The sequence below is a fragment of the Canis aureus genome, chromosome 7 (assembly GCF_053574225.1).
Source record: "Canis aureus isolate CA01 chromosome 7, VMU_Caureus_v.1.0, whole genome shotgun sequence".
Lineage (NCBI taxonomy): Eukaryota > Metazoa > Chordata > Mammalia > Carnivora > Canidae > Canis > Canis aureus.
The window spans coordinates 70,726,723-70,744,834 of NC_135617.1; the positions used below are offsets into that span (position 1 = coordinate 70,726,723).

At 36.2% G+C, this 18,112-nt stretch overlaps 1 protein-coding gene across 1 annotated transcript in view; it reads left to right on the forward strand.

Annotated features, from left to right (window-relative positions):
- The first annotated feature begins 2,323 nt into the window (after nucleotides 1–2,323).
- TSBP1 (testis expressed basic protein 1) overlaps nucleotides 2,324–18,112 on the forward strand; it is a 194,843-nt gene continuing 179,054 nt past the window's right edge. Inside the window, exons 1-4 of the mRNA XM_077902617.1 lie at nucleotides 2,324–2,390; nucleotides 3,364–3,396; nucleotides 4,818–4,847; nucleotides 4,941–4,961. Of these exons, the coding sequence (XP_077758743.1) occupies nucleotides 2,324–2,390; nucleotides 3,364–3,396; nucleotides 4,818–4,847; nucleotides 4,941–4,961 (151 nt within the window). The remainder of the gene's footprint in view (nucleotides 2,391–3,363; nucleotides 3,397–4,817; nucleotides 4,848–4,940; nucleotides 4,962–18,112) is intronic.

Here is an 18,112-nt window from a genome sequence, read left to right on the forward strand (position 1 = left end):
TCTTGGGTATGGACTGACTCCCTCTCTAAGGCTTTCTGGACACTACTGACTCAGATGTCTTATCCTCAGAGACTGAAACACTGCTTTACCTTACTTGCTGCTTTCTTTCAAATTCAATATCCTTTCTTTCACTCTCACTGATCCTTCTGGAAGTCTGGGGAAAACAATCCACAGTCAACTCAACTCAAGAGTGAGAACACTGATTTTCCCTTTGGTTTCAGGAATTTGAATTAGTAAAAGAAAGTAACCATCCTCTGGAATAATAGGAAAATTCCTTAACTTGCTATCTCACTTCTGGTAATACTCCTCACTTTATAATCTGCTTCAATTCTTCCTCTTATTTTCCTTATAAATGGAGTGGATCATCTTCTGTCCAAGAGCTACTGCATTTCAGACACTACTCAAAGGGAGTACCAGAGCTTGATCCAAGTACACAACCTGGTTATCCCTTTCCCCTAAGAATTATTTCACATCAATGATGAAATTCTGACTTGCATGAAAGAAGCCAAACCGACTATTTACTATTAATTTTAGTGATCCATTAGGAGAAAATCCCAGAAGGCTGACTTGTTGAGGAAATTTTCTCACATGATCTAACGCCTGAAAGATTTGATAGACATTTGCCCAATTTTCCCCAATTGGAGGTGTGCATTACATCCTGAGGTGAATTCATCTATCACTTACTGACAGCAGTCTTAATCTTAGTGTAATTAATTTTCTTAGCCCTTCATAGTTCAATTGTCTTCACCATTTTTCACTGTCATGGGAAGATTTGTGATAGCTTTGTTCATTCATTCATTCATTCCTCCCTTCCTCCTCCTTCCTTCCTACTTCTCTTTCTCTTTCCCTCCCTTCTTCCCCACTTCCTTCCTCCTTTTCTCCCTCCTGCCTGCCTGTCTTCCTGTCTGCCTTTCTTCTTCTAAAGGCTCCTTGGTCTCAGTTCTTCATAACCTTTGCAAGGTATCTAATTAAGATTTGTCTCTCCAATTACACATACACAGATATCATTCAGGCAGTTCCAGCATGCTTTCTTCTATTAACCAAAATAACAGTCATCACAAATAACTCTTATCATGAATGGCTTTGTGCATGATGACTAAAAGGTCTTTCCCAATGGTAAGAAATTTCTGTCTTCTGCTATGGTTTTCATTATTATGACCAACTTCATTCAGTCAGGAGCCTCTAAAATTTTTGGTCACTCACTCATGTAACTATATTTGCACACACATTCCATATATACATATATATATAAACATATGTTTGTATATATATTATATATTGTATATATATTACATACTAGTATACTAATATATGTTTGATATTGTTAGAACTAATTTTTTTTCTCAGTGGCTTGTTTTGTGTATTACTGTTTTCCTCTAACCTTCTGCCTGCAGAGAGTAAAGGATCCAATTGAGGAGGAAATCTGCCACATTTTCCACTCTAAATCAAGGATATACAGCAGTTGAGATTCTTAGTATCTGACCAAAAAGAACAACATAAAAAAATGGGTAGGGGACAATAAGATGAGGGAAGAAAGGAGTTCAGGTAGCAGAAAAGGGGGTAGAGGAGAAATGTCTATTTGGTGAAAACAGTTAAGAGGCAACCAGAAGTTGTCTCTGATAATGACCAGGTCTAAATAAGCAGGCCTACAGGTGAAGTTTTGTTGCAGAAATAACTTTGGCTGTCATCCTGACTCTACTGGGACTTGCCATTCTGGCTATTTTATTAACAAGATGGACACGACGCAAGCAAAATGGTGAGTAACACGTCAAGATGGAAATTTTCTGTGAAAGCCACAATGGAAGGGATATAAGATCCAGTCACAGTTTGTTTCTACTTACTAGATATCTAGAGACTTTGTCAATATTATGGGAATCTATTTCAATACATGAATCAAAGAATCTTTGACTTACTAGTGATTCCTCTTGCACTTTTGAACTCCCAAATCTCATTACCAACAATGTCAAACCCCCAAAAAAGCAGATTGAATTTAGCAATAGTAATAAGAATATTCTAAAATCACTTGAGCTCCAAGGGAAATGATCTGAGCAATAAAAATGGAAAAGACAAGACACTGTGCTAGTAGACACTGTTAGCTAGTATTAAACCAAAAGAATTCAAGATTTTTAGTGACTTAATACTGCAGAGATGATAAGAAGAGACAAACACAGAGAAGTATTTGTCAATCAAACAGAGATGGGGCCCATGTAGACAATGGCATATTTCTATGCCACAAGATCTCTCTTTCCAGGATTTTCCTCAGTATCTTCCCCACTCCCTTCTAGTCAGCTGCATCCCCTCCCTATTTCTCATCTCAGTACCTATGAGCCCTCAGAGAATTAGTGTGGAGGTACCCGTAGAACAGGACTGGCTGGAGGTGCTGAAAAGAGGTAGGAATCTGTAACATATCATATCAAGAGGGCCACCTTGGGAGCAAAGAAGCAGAGTTTATAGTGAGAAGAGTTGGGTGAGGAGGAAGAACAACTCTCACAAGTAGCTAATAGCAATATTTTTGCTTCATTCTTCCACAGAAATTGATGTCTCAAGATACAGTTCAGAACAAAGTACGTATTAAGACTCATGAAAAAAGCAAAGATAGAAAGCATAATGGAATTTCCATAAGCCAGGATTGAAATCTGTCTTGTTTACCATTGTATCCCCAGCAACTTGCATAATGCATCATCCCATGAACTGAACTTCTAATTTACTGAGAGAAATCCACCAAAGGGTTCTATGCAATACTGAGTACCAAACCGAAATTGGGCAGAAAAAATCTAATAGGGGATAGGTCTGCATGATTCTGAGGCTCTCTTCAGATGCCGCCTGTGGTCCAAGAGCAGCAACAGAAATACCAAGTCACAAAAACAGCAGATACCACAAGCAATGGAATACAAGGTCTAAATCTGGTAGTGAAGAAGGCCTCAGCAAGGTGGCTAGGTAGAAGAATCAAAGATAGCCAGGAATAATAAGAGTGAAAACAACTAAAATGATTATGACTGAGAACACTGAGTTCAAGATGTTAAGAGATGCAGATTTTCTATGGCAATGTCTAGTGAGACATCAAAGTTGCTGAAAGATAGTCCAGGATTAGTAAGAAAAGAAAAACTGGAGCTAAATCCTGGAGTACCAAGAAGGAAATCAATTTGAGGCCTCTTCTGACCTACTATTAAGTCTAGTGAAACTGGTGACTGGCACAGTCACTTATCTGCTCCCACTGTGCACAGTCCCTCGTTCTTGCAAAGTAAAATAATTCCCATCATTATTCGTTACTGAGAGTTCATCTCTATTATTAGCTCTCAGTCTTAAAGCCTCTCTCCTTTTCAAGAAGCAAAACCATGAAGCACACTCTCCTTTTTTCTCCAGGTGCTGGTCTTCTGGACTATGAGGATGGTAGAGGTAAGGGGATTAGGAGCTACCACAGAATTAATGGAGGAATGTGTTCCTTAGAGAACAAAGAAACTCATCTCCCTTTGAGCATGATTTGTTAAGTCAGCATATCTTTTGCTGTGATCATATCCAACTGTCAATCCATCTTTCTATGTGTGTATGTGTATATATGTGTGTGTATAGATAAATGGATAGATAGATGATAGATTTGTGTATTTTTCTCAGAAAAGGCAAATATGTCCCCATCCTAAGACATTAAAAAAAATTTTACAGCTCCTATTTCCAAGATCTTGGAAAGGCTAAGAAACTTCTCTGAAACAATTTCCTAGATATATAAAATAGGGATAAAGTATATAATTCATGGGTCGTCATCAAGACTGAATAGTATACATGAAAAGACACTGTAAGCTATAAAGCACAATAGGTGAGCATAACTTATATTATTATCTTCATTTTAGAAGATGAAATTGAGAGACACCTGAGTGGCTCAGTGATTAAGCATCTACCTTCAGCTCGGGATGTGATCCCAGAGTTCTGGGATCGAGTTCCGCATCAGGTTCCTGCATGGAGCCTGCTTCTCCTCCCTCTGCCTATGTCTCTGCTTCTTTCTGTATCTCTCATAAGTAAATAAATAAAATCTTTTAAAAAGATGAAATTGTATGCAAAAGTTTAAGAGACTTAACCAAATTCACCTAGCAAAAAAAGGAGTTGGATATATCCATATCCAGGTTGGTGGCCCGGAGTTCTATACTCATATTCTCACACTACACTATTACCATTTGGTTAAGACAAAAAAAGGCTCTTTTAAAATTGAATTTCAGTATTTATTATTAACATTACTAATACTAATCAAATTAATTAATATTAATCAAATCAGGACATGTAGTTTGACATGACTCAAAAATAATGATAATTTGAAATAAAAAGTCCAGAAATCTAATGTTTCTAAGTAGATTCCAAAGCACTCTCCTCTTTTGTAGGGACACACAGATACACACATACACACACACTTTACAAGCATAAAGATTTGTATTTCCAAAAGGAGAGAGGAAGCAGCTTGGTCACTTTGCTTGCTGTCATGCCCCACACTTGGCCTCTTCATGTATACCTCCTCCTCTTACTTCTGTAATTCATCTGTCATGACCAACAGAGTGAGGAGCAAAGAGCTGTGGCATCCTCTCTTTTCTGAAATGGAATCCAAAGAAAATGGGAACATCTGGGAAAATAGAAAAATCCTGCTAGTTGGCCTTAGACATACGATTAAACATTGCTTGATGAGCTGTTAATAAACTTTATCTGGTTTTTCCCCCCCAAAAAATTGTCCCTCTCAGAGATCTAAGAAGAGGTAAACAGATTTTCACCCAAAAAGTAAATATCGTAGGCATACTTGTCAAGATAGAATCTCATTATGTTTTAATCTTGTCTTTTAGGATTCCGGCGTTTGTATTCAACAGAAAGTGGTAAATAAATTAGATGTTGAATTTTTAAGAAATTAATACAGAAATCTATTTATGAGAAATTAAGAATCTTATGTTTTTCCTTCAATCCTCTAGATGCTTCCTATGATGATCAAGGTAAGTAAAATCCCTGAAAATTCATCACATGTACTGAAATTCGACCCATGTACTGAAATTCCAAGAGCACAAACAAGGGCTGCTTTCCTCTACTGTTGTCATTTACATCTTATGTTTCTTGGGAAAACAAAACTTCTCAGAATAATTCATCATTACAACATTACATTAAACAAGTGCAAGAAGCTATCGGAATGTGAGAAATGTAAGGATACACAGATAAGTAAAATGCAATTATACACAACAGGAAAGGGAGATAATTAAATGCACCCAATATCTCTTATGTACTAGCCACTCTTGGGGACATTTCATTTTATTTTAACATCTACAAATGACCCTGTGAACCACATAGAATGAATTACCCCCAAAAGCCCCTGTGGTTATTCAAGGCCTCTATAGGTTAGCCTACAGGTTGCTCTCGTGCAAATTAGAGAGTATTCCTCTCTCTAGGCAGATGCAGCCCTACTCAAAGATTGCTGGGATTTCAGTCCCCAAATCTCTCTGTGCAACAACCAACCTACACAAACATAATACAGTGGTCCTGAAGATAGAGGAGGGGTATCTCACTCTTAACACATCCGAAGCCCAAGTCCTAATCCTGCTGCATACCGGTAGTAGTATCTGAATTCCCCCAACTGCTCATGCCATCTATTCCTTTAACTTCTTTCTCTCACTCTCCTCATACAATCCACCATCAAATCCCATACCCACTACTTCCAAATTATATTCCAAATTAGATCACTTTTAACCATGATGACAATCTTAGCCCAAGCATTAACATCTCTTGCCTGAAGTACTTCACCTGACCCCTAACTGGTTTCTTTATACTTGCCTTCTTATAGTTTATTTTTGTTATCAGTAAGGATGATCCTTAATAAGCAGTTCTTAAATCAATTAACGTACTATATACATTATTATCCCTAATTTACAGAAGAGAAACGTAAGCATGAAAAATGAAAAAAAAAAAAAAAAAAGAAAAATGAAAAAAGCCCAAAGCCACAGGGCTTGCAAGTGACTCAACCTGATAGAAGTTTAGAATTATCTTACTCTAATTTCATATAATTTATTCTTACACGATTTAGTAATACCTTACTAATTTCCAGCTATGGAACTTTAGTGTAGAGTCTGCAATCTTAGTTTCTTTCTTTTTTTTTTTTAATAATAAATTTATTTTTTATTGGTGTTCAATTTGCCAACATACAGAATAACACCCAGTGCTCATCCCGTCAAGTGCCCCCCTCAGTGCCCGCCACCCAGTCCCCCCCACACCCCCGCCCTCCTCCCCTTCCACCACCCCTAGTTCGTTTCCCGGAGTTAGGAGTCTTTATATTCTGTCTCCCTTTCTGATATTTCCTACCCATTTTTTCTCCCTTCCCTTCTATTCTCTTTCACTATTATTTATATTCCTCAAATAAATGAGAACATATAATGTTTGTCCTTCTCCGATTGACTTATTTCACTCAGCATAATAACCTCCAGTTCCATCTATTCTAGGCTACCCTTGCATTCTTAGGGAAAACTTGGATTAGTAGGCATTTTTTGTGATCTAAATAAGCCATAATCTAAAATTCATAAAGCCAAATGACAACTCATTTCTTTGATTTCCCACTCTAAGGTGGCCCTATGAATCTCAGTCATCTTGTTGCTAAGTTCCCAAACTCACCAGGCTGTCTTCTATCATTCAGGATATATAAATATAAATATAAATATAAATATAAATATAAATATAAATATAAATATAAATATAAATATAAATATAAATCAACTGGAGACTACAATCTTCTGACAGGAAAAATACTGAGCAAAGTCATGTCTGTTTAGGTGTATAAAATTTAGTACTTAAGTTTTAGTATTTAAATATATCACATGTTATAGATTAAAGTTGCCATGATAATTCACAAATTTTGAAATGCACTGAATTTATTTTTAATGTTATTAAGTTTTACAGCAAATATAATTGCAGCACATGAAAGTGTTCAGCGCCTTTCGGTATTTTCTGTTTTTAAAATACTGACAGAGCCTGGAGAAACAAGTAACATTAGCGTAAACCAGAAGATTTTGTGTCTTGGACTTAATCTTATCACAGTGATAAGATTTCTATACTCAGGTATAGAAGGAAAGAACTCATTTTCAGAAAGGGGATGAGAGAAAACAATATTGTCTTTACATTTCTGGGTAGATTTTTACTTATACTTTAGTAAAATATCAAATTAGACCATCATGCAACATAATTTGTCATTTCCAGAGTGTTGGTTTTTACACTTTCATGAAAATAAAAATGATAGCATGATGAGTTTTCATATAATTTCCTTTGTCTCTCTCCAGATCTTTTAGAAAATGTTTCCATGGCATCACTAAAAAATAAGTTTTAGGTTATAGGATGCATATCTATATCTATATATGTATGTATGTATATGTATATAGGTGTGTGTATTCATTATAATTTGCCATCTCTTCATTAAACTTGAATTCTCAATCAGCTGATTAAATATTTGCCTTTTTTTCCTCTTACTTAGCCTCAACTTATTATAACTAACATATTCTTCCACTTCAGTGTTTCTTTCCAGGCATAGTTTATTATTTTTTCTCCCTAGATATTTCCCTTTGTTAACCTTTGCTTACTTTTTCATGTCATTTGACTCATAAAGTAGTCCATCAGAAGATTTTGCCTGCAGCTTCTTGCCTACTTGGATATTTGAGGGTGTTAATTGGGTAATCCTCTGTAATGATATCAAAACTACAGAAATAGAAAATCTAAACTGATTTTTCTTGATTTTATTTGTGTTTTAGAGGGATCAAAAGGAGATTACAGTAAGTATTCTCTTGTTTTTCAATGAAAATTTACTTCCCATTGGTAACATTTCCCTAGATTGTAAATGCTCTGAGGGAAGAGCATACCATCAGTTCATATGAAAACTAGGTAATAGAAAGTCTCCTAGCACTGGTTTAGGATAGTCTGCCATTAGCAAACTCAGTTTCCAAACTTGGTCTGCTGGTTTCCAAACTGACTGAGAGGAATGCAAAAAAAAAAAAGAAAAGAAAAGAAAAGAAAATGATAAGTGACAGAGAAAGGAAGTGATAGAAATAAAGGAGGAGAAAAGGAGAGGAAAAGAAAGGAAAGGAGGGGGAAGGGATGAGGACAAAGAAAAATGTAAGCCACGGAGTTTCATAGGAATAGCATCTGTCTACTAAAAAGCTGAAACCTTTTAGATAGATGGAAAGGATGGAGTTGGGAGTGGCCTCTGGTGCCCACCACCAGGTCAGTGGGTCGCCCTGGGCCTGGGCTGCAACTCCTGAGAGGAGGTCACAGTGACTGACTGATATGCAAGTCAAGGATCCAAATCCTGACAATTTACCTCATGTTTCTCTGTGTGTGTTTTAGCACCATCAACCAACTCCCTAGGTAAGTTCCTTATGGTTTTTCCCCTATCTGGTTTGCACACTCTGTGGTTTCTGTATTTTTCTTTTTCTTTCTCTCAAAGAAGTTTTTAAAGTACAAAAATAGACACTTGTAAATTCACATATTTGATAGATTTTTTGTCATATTTCTCAAGTGACAGATAATATAGAAATCCCTTTCGTCCTCATCCCTCCACACATTCCACTTTCCCCACTGCCCAAGCCCTTAAAAATGTACCATAAATCTTGTAAGTTTATTTTCATCTATTTATATAATTGCTAAGCATCACTGAACAATATATAGTATTGTTTTGTATGTATTCATGTAAAAATTGTACTAAAATGACATTATTCTGCATCATTACAACTTGCTTTTTCCAAAAAAATATTGTAGTATTGAAAGTATACAGAAAACCAGGTTACATATTTTAATTGTTAAATTTCAGTTTGTGAACATATTTTTTCTATTCTTTCTCCTACTGACATGTTCTCAATGTTTCTAATTTCTGCTATCATAAATAATGCTACAAAATGTCCTTATGTAGTTTCTAAAATAGTTTATCCAAGGTACACAGACTGAAATGGGATTAATCTCAATGCGTATGAACATTTATGTAACTTAAACACATTTTTATTTTACTAGTTGTCATTTAATTGAATTCCATGGTATTGACATAGGAGGCACATCAAAATGTGTAAAAGTTTCCCATTTCCTTGCATTATTAACAACCCTGATTTTGTCATATTTTCACATTATTGCCACTTAGTGTAAAATTTTTAATTTGCACTTTCCCACTTACTACTGAAACTGAGTATCTTCTCATATGTTTACTACCTACTTAGGCTTCATTTAGTTTACCCATTTATCTATTAGGTTATTGAATTTTAGAAATTCTTTATAATTATGAAAGCTAGTCTTTTATATATTTGCAAATATCTTCTCTTGCATATATTGCAAATATTTGCAATTCTATCTCTTACTTTTACATTTTTATCGTGTCTCTTGACATTTAGAAGTCCCCATTCTTCCTCCTCCCCACCCACCCACAATTAGTTGTAGTATTTGCCAATCTTTTATTTTCATTTAGATTTTTATGGGGGTTTTGTTTTTTGGCCTTTCTTGTCTGGATATTACAAAAATGTTATCCTACACTTTCTCTTAATAGTTATAAAGTTTCTCCGTCCATATAGACAGGATGTTAATCCAAATGGAGGTTTTTGCGTTTGGGATTTTTTTTTTTTTTTTGCTTGTTTATAAATAATATAGAGAGGGGTTTAATTCTCTTTGGAAAACTAATTGTCCCATTGACTTATGCATTCTTTACCCATTGATTTGTAATACCTCTTTTATCTTATACTTAGTTTTCCCCTGGATTTTCTCTTCTGTTTTCAGGAAACTGTTGTCTTTTGCTCAACAGATATAAAATTGCTTCCATTACTAAAGCTTTATGACATTTATCATGAGGAATGGCACATTTTTTTTTTATCTTTGTTGTTCTTTTCAGAAATGCTTTGCCTATTCTTAGGCTTCTATTCTTACAAAATTTTACAATTCATTTGTTAAATCTGTATGAGTCACAGTAAGATTTCTTTAGAATTTCACCAAGTCTGTAGATTTATAAAATCAATTCTTCCTATGCATTAAAATGATAATGTATCTATTATTCAAATCTTCTTATATGCTCCTCAATAATGTTCTATAATTTTCTCTAAAGGGTCTAGAGCATCTTCTGTTAGATTAATTCCTATGCACATACTTGTTTTTATTTCTGTTGTGAATGGTGTTTTCTTCTGTTGGATTTTACAGACAATGATTGCTGCTGTATAAATTGTATGTTTTATTGTTGAGAGTAGATTTTGTATCTAGCCACCCTGTTGAGCTCTAAGACTTCCAATAATTTAGATTCTCTTGGATTTTGTATGCAGAAAGTCCTATCTGCAAAAACTAACAATTTTGAGTCTTCTTTCCAGCTCTCAAACTTTTTCTGTCCATAATACCCAGCACTAATACCAGCAATAATCACAGGAATCTTTCTTGGTATCTGTCATTAGCAGGAATACTTCTGGTTTCACCATTAAATGTGATGCTTGCTTCCATTTGGCACCTCCCTTTTACGGAGTTCAGAAAATTTCTATTTGTAGCTTGCTAACAAAAATCTTATTAAGAATAAGTATTGAATATATTTTAATTAATGCTTTTTGGTTTTTAATGGCATGAAATTATTTTATGATTCTAAAAATTGTTCACTCTATCTATGGATATGTCCTATTTTTATTCCTAGTATCACTGGGCTTGTGCCTTCTTTCTCTCTTTGATCATCATCATTGATGCCAAAGATAGTTGCTATTATTTATTACTCTATCTGAAAATCAATTTTGGTTTTGCAAAATATCTACTAATTATCTTTTCCTATTTTATTAGTTTCTGTTTTTATCTCTAGTATTTCCTTCATTCTATTTTTGTTCCTTTTTCTAATTTACTATGTGAAACCCTTCATTAATTTTCAGACCTTCTTATTTTCTAATAAAAATATTTAAGTTCATTCTAAATGCTATTAAAACCTCATTTCATAAAGCTTTGATATATAGTATTTTCTTTGACTTTCAGTTTAAACATTTCATAATTCCCATAATTTTAACAAATAAATTACAGAAAGTGTGTTTTAGTTTAATGTATGTTAGTTTTTCTACTTTTATTATTGATTTAAAATTGTATTATGATATAAAAGTGGGATGTATGTGATTTAGGTTCTTTGAAATGTGTTGAGACTTTTGATGCTTTGTAAGTAAACTTACAAAAAATATTTTTTATTGGTTGGATTCAAGATTCTATTCACAGATGTACTATCAGCCCAAGCTTATTAACTTTATTATTCAAATGTTCTCTATTGTTATTCTTTTGCATTATATACTAGCTTCAGACAGCTAAGTTTAAGTCTCTAACTATAATTGTCTACTTTTGATGTCATTTTTCTTTTTAATACTTCCCATTTTTCCTTTCCATATTCTGGTTAGATATATACAAGTTCAACATATAATTGTTCTTTTTTTAAAAAATCGCTTTGTACAATAATACCATATCCATCCAAAGACTCATGAACACTTTTGGCTACATCTACATTATCTGATACTAGTATTACTACAAAACTTTTGTTCTAATATGTATTTTCCTATTAACTATTTTTATATCCTATTATTTTCAACCTTACAGCTTGTTTTTTTCTTATTTGTGTCTTTTTAAAAATAGTATATTGCTTGACTCTGTTCACATTAGCAGTTATAAAATTTTGTTTCAGACTTTAGTCCATTTTACATTTATTGTAAATTGCTGATATATTTTACTTCAGTTCTGCCAATTTTACTGTGTTTTCTATTTACCATGTTTTATTCTTTTATTTTTTAAATCTTTTTCCTACTTTTTATTGGATTGTTAAATTTTCTCCTTCCTTTTGTTTTGCTTTACCTGTTTTGGTAGCTTTTATATTATTTGTCCTTACATTTATTTATTTATTTTTTTCTCATTAAACTTTTGTTTTAATGGGTCTCAAAATTCTGTGACAGATTTTTGGTCAAGTTGTTTCCATTAAAAAGTACTGATTTTATTTTATTTTATTTTTTTTACATTTTTTTAAAGTACTGATTTTAAAAACTAATAACTTAAAACTGCCACGCACGCACAAAAAAAAAAAAAAAAAAAAAAAAAACAAATGGTTCACAAAACATTCTCCTTTCCTTCTGAAGGTTTTACGATGCATTGTTATCATTAACCAGTCTTTTACTATTAAACTTAAATGGCCAATTGACACAAACAGTTCTGAGACCGTTCTTCCACCACTGATTAAGACTGGGGTGGCAGGTATTGGGGATAATATTCATTTAGCCTTCTGAGCTTTCTGGGCAGACTTGGTGACTTTGCCAGCTCCAGCTGCCTTCTTGTCCACTACTTTGATGACACCCACAGCAACCGTCTGTCTCATGTCACGAACAGCAAAACGGCCCAGAGGAGGATAGTCAGAGAAGCTCTCAACACACATAGGTTTGCCAGGAACCATATCAACAATGGCAGCATCCCCAGATTTCAAGAACTTGGGACCATCTTCCAGCTTCTTTCCAGAACGACGATCTATCTTTTCCTTCAGCTCAGCAAACTTGCAGGCAATGTGAGCTGTGTGACAATCCAGCACAGGTGCATATCCAGCACTGATTTGGCCTGGATGGTTCAGGATAATCACCTGAGCCGTGAAGCCAGCTGCTTCCATTGGTGGGTCATTTTTGCTGTCACCAGCCACGTTGCCACAACGAACATCTTTGACAGATACGTTCTTGACATTGAAGCCCACATTGTCCCCAGGAAGAGCCTCACTCAAAGCTTCATGGTGCATTTCAACAGACTTTACTTCAGTTGTAACATTGACTGGAGCAAAGGTGACCACCATACCAGGCTTAAGAACACCAGTCTCCACTCGACCCACTGGGACAGTACCAATACCACCAATTTTGTAGACGTCTTGGTGGCAGAATGCAATCCAGGGCTTCAAGCAGTGTGGTTCCGCTGGCATTCCCATCTTTACGGGTGACTTTCCATCCCTTGAACCAAGGCATGTTAGCACTTGGCTCCAGCATGTTGTCACCATTCCAACCAGAAATTGGCACAAATGCTACTGTGTCGGGGTTGTAGCCAATTTTCTTAATGTAGGTGCTGACTTCTTTAACGATTTCCTCGTATCTCTTCTGGCTGTAGGGTGGTTCAGTGGAATCCATTTTGTTAACACCAACAATTAGTTGTTTTACACCCAGTGTGTAAGCCAGAAGGGCATGCTCACGGGTCTGCCCATTCTTGGAGATACCTGCTTCAAATTCACCAACACCAGCAGCAACAATCAGGACAGCACAGTCAGCCTGAGATGTGCCTGTAATCATGTTTTTGATAAAGTCTCTGTGTCCTGGGGCATCAATGATGGTCACATAATACTTGCTGGTCTCGAATTTCCACAGGGAGATATCAATGGTGATACCACGTTCACGTTCAGCTTTCAGTTTATCCAAGACCCAGGCATACTTGAAGGAGCCTTTTCCCATCTCAGCAGCCTCCTTCTCAAATTTTTCGATAGTTCTCTTGTCGATCCCACCACATTTGTAGATCAGATGGCCAGTAGTGGTAGACTTGCCCGAATCTACGTGTCCAATGACGACGATGTTGATGTGAGTCTTCTCCTTTCCCATTTTGGTTTAGGTTTAGCGGTGGTTTTCACGACACCTGTGTTCTGGCGGCAAACCCGTTGCGAAAAAGCTGTCCTTACATTTATAACATTCATACCACTTGATTTTTCTAAAAAAAAAAAAAAACAAAACCTAATCAGTATATTATTCTTCCTCTAAGACTAGACAATAACCTCTTTTGACTATCTTCCCTTTCAACATCTTCCATGTTGTTTCATAGTATGACTTTCAAGAACAAAAATAATTGTTTACTTATTTATAGTAATAGATTTATAAAAATGTATCAGCATTTTGTCTTCTTATGATTGTTTGCTATATCCTGTGTCCTTTTCTCTTTTCTTACCCAAGTATAGTCCTTTTGTTATTCTTTTTTGTTATTTTTTTATTTTACTTATTTTTTTATTTATTTTTTATTGGTGTTCAATTTACCAACATACAGATTAACCCCCAGGGCCCGTCACCCATTCACTCCCACCCCCCGCCCTCCTCCCCTTCTACCACCCCTAGTTCATTTCCCAGAGTTAGGAGTCTTTACATTCTGTCTCCCTTTCTCATATTTCCCACACACTTCTTCTCCCTTCCCTTATATTCCCTTTCACTATTATTTATATTCCCCAAATGAATGAGAACATATAATGTTTGTCCTTCTCCGATTGACTTACTTCACTCAGCATAATACCCTCCAGTTCCATCCACGTCGAAGCAAATGGTGGGTATCGTCGTTTCTAATGGCTGAGGAATATTCCATTGTATACATAAACCACATCATCTTTACCCATTCATCTTTCGATGGACACCGAGGCTCCTTCCACAGTTTGGCTATTGTGGACATTGCTGCTAGAAACATCGGGGTGCAGGTGTCCCGGTGTTTCATTGCATCTGTATCTTTGGGGTAAATCCCCAGCAGTGCAATTGCTGGGTCGTAGGGCTGGTCTATTTTTAACTCTTTGAGGAACCTCCACACAGTTTTCCAGAGTGGCTGCACCAGTTCACATTCCCACCAACAGTGTAAGAGGGTTCCCTTTTCTCCGCATCCTCTCCAACATTTGTGGTTTCCTGCCTTGTTAATTTTCCCCATTCTCACTGGTGTGAGGTGGTATCTCATTGTGGTTTTGATTTGTATTTCCCTGATGGCAAGTGATGCAGAGCATTTTCTCATATGCATGTTGGCCATGTCTATATCTTCCTCTGTGAGATTTCTCTTCATGTCTTTTGCCCATTTCATGATTGGATTGTTTGTTTCTTTGGTGTTGAGTTTAATAAGTTCTTTATAGATCTTGGAAACTAGCCCTTTATCTGATATGTCATTTGCAAATATCTTCTCCCATTCTGTAGGTTGTCTTTGAGTTTTGTTGACTGTATCCTTTGCTGTGCAAAAGCTTCTTATCTTGATGAAGTCCCAATAGTTCATTTTTGCTTTTGTTTCTTTTGACTTCATGAATGTATCTTGCAAGAAGCTACTGTGGTCAAGTTCAAAAAGGGTGTTGCCTGTGTTCTTGTCTAGGATTTTGATGGAATCTTGCCTCACATTTAGATCTTTCATCCATTTTGAGTTTATCTTTGTGTATGGTGAAAGAGACTGGTCTAGTTTCATTCTTCTGCATGTGGATGTCCAATTTTCCCAGCACCATTTATTGAAGAGACTGTCTTTCTTCCAATGGATAGTCTTTCCCCCTTTATCGAATAATACTTGACCATAAAGTTCAGGGTCCACTTCTGGATTCTCTATTCTGTTCCATTGATCTATGTGTCTGTTTTTGTGCCAGTACCACACTGTCTTGATGACCACAGCTTTGTAGTACAACCTGAAATCTGGCATTGTGATGCCCCCAGCTACGGTATTCTTTTTTATTTTTTTTTATTTTTATTTATTTATGATAGTCACACAGAGAGAGAGAGAGAGAGAGGCAGAGACACAGGCAGAGGGAGAAGCAGACTCCATGCACCGGGAGCCCGACGTGGGATTCGATCCCGGGTCTCCAGGATTGAGCCCTGGGCCAAAGGCAGGCGCCAAACCACTGCGCCTCCCAGGGATCCCTCGGTATTCTTTTTTAAAATTCCCCTGGCTATTCAGGGTCTTTTCTGATTCCACACAAATCTTAAAATAATTTGTTCTAACTCTCTGAAGAAAGTCCATGGTATTTTGATAGGGATTGCATTAAACGTGTAAATTGCCCTGGGTAACATTGACATTTTCACAATATTAATTCTTCCAATGCATGAGCATGGAATATTTTTCCATCTCTTTGTGTCTTCCTCAATTTCTTTCAGAAGTGTTCTATAGTTTTTAGGGTATAGATCCTTTACCTCTTTGGTTAGGTTTATTCTGCTTTTGGGTGCAATTGTAAATGGGATTGAGTCCTTAATTTCTCTTTCTTCAGTCTCATTGTTAGTGTATAGAAATGCCACTGACTTCTGGGCATTGATTTTGTATTCTGCCACGCTACCAAATTGCTGTATGAGTTCTAGCAATCTTGGGGTGGAGGCTTTTGGGTTTTCTATGTAGAGTATCATGTCATCGGCGAAGAGGGAGAGTTTGACTTCTTTGCCAATTTGAATGCCTTTAATGTCTTTTTGTTGTCTGATTGCTGAGGCTAGGACTTCCAGTACTATGTTGAATAGCAGTGGTGAGAGTGGACATCCGGTCTTGTTCCTGATCTTAGGGGAAAGGCTCCCAGCGCTTTCCCATTGAGAATGATATTTGCTGTGGGCTTTTCGTAGATGGCTTTTAAGATGTTGAGGAATGTTCCCTCTATCCCTACGCTCAGTAGAGTTTTGATCAGAAATGGATGCTGTATTTTGTCAAATGCATTCTCTGCATCTAATGAGAGGATCATATGGTTCTTGATTTTTCTCTTGCTGATATGATGAATCACACTGATTGTTTTACGAGTGTTGAACCAGCCTTGTGTCCCGGGGATAAATCCTACTTGGTCATGGTGAATAATTTTCTTAATGTATTGTTGGATCCTATTGGCTAGTATCTTGTTGAGAATTTTTGCATCCATGTTCATCAGGGATATTGGTCTGTAATTATCCTTTTTGGTGGGGTCTTTGTCTGGTTTTGGAATTAAGGTGGTGCTGGCCTCATAGAACTAATTTGGAAGTACTCCATCTCTTTCTATCTTTCCAAACAGCTTTAGTAGAATAGGTATGGTTTCTTCTTTAAACGTTTGATAGAATTCCCCTGGGAAGCCATCTGGCCCTGGACTCTTGTGTCTTGGGAGGTTTTTGATGACTGCTTCAATTTCCTCCCTGGTTATTGGCCTGTTCAGGTTTTCTATTTCTTCTTGTTCCAGTTTTGGTAGTTTGTGGCTTTCCAGGAATGTGTCCATTTCTTCTAGATTGCCTAATTTATTGGCGTATAGCAGTTCATAATATGTTTTTAAAACCGTTTGTATTTCCTTGGTGTTGGTAGTGATCTCACCTTTCTCATTCATGATTTTATTAATTTGAGTCTTCTCTCTCTTCTTTTTAATAAGGCTGGCTAATGGTTTATCTATCTTATTAATTCTTTCAAAGAACCAACTCCTGGTTCTGTTGATCTGTTCCACAGTTCTTCTGGTCTCGATTTCATTGAGTTCTGCTCGAATCTTTATTAACTCTCTTCTTCTGCTGGGGGTAGGATCCATTTGCTGTTTTTTTCTCTAGCTCCTTTATGTGTAAGGTTAGCTTTTGTATTTGAGTTCTTTCCAGTTTTTGAATGGATGTTTGTATTGCGATGTATTTCCCCCTTAGGACTGCTTTTGCTGCATCCCAAAGATTTTGAACGATTGTATCTTCATTCTCATTAGTTTCCATGAATCTTTTTAATTCATCCTTAATTTCCTGGTTGACCCTTTCATCTTTTAGCAGGATGGTCCTTAACCTCCATGTGTTTTGTGTCCTTCCAAAGTTCTTGCTGTGATTTAGTTCTAATTTCAAGGCATTATGGTCTGAGAATATGCAGGGGACAATCCCAATCTTTTGGTATCGGTTAAGACCCAATTTGTGACCCAGTATGTGGTCTATTCTGGAGAAAGTTCCATGTGCATTTGAGAAGAATGTGTATTCAGTTGAGTTTGGATGTAAAGTTCTGTAGATATCTATGAAATCCATCTGGTCCAGTGTATCATTTAAAGCTCTCGTTTCTTTGGAGATGTTGTGCTTAGAAGACCTATTGAGGGTAGAAAGAGCTAGATTGAAGTCACCAAGTATAAGTGTATTATTATCTAAGTATTTCTTCACTTTGGTTATTAATTGATTGATATATTTGGCAGCCCCCATATTCGGGGCATATATATTGAGGATTGTTATGTCCTCTTGTTGGATAGAACCTTTAAGTATGAGATAGTGTTCCTCTTCGTCTCTCACTACAGTCTTCGGGGTAAATTTTAGTTTATCTGATATAAGGATGGCTACCCCTGCTTTCTTTTGAGGACCATTTGAATGGTAAATGGTTCTCCAACCTTTTATTTTCAGGCTGTAGGTGGCCTTCTGTCTAAAATGAGTCTCTTGTAGACAGCAAATAGATGGGTCCTGCTTTTTTATCCAGT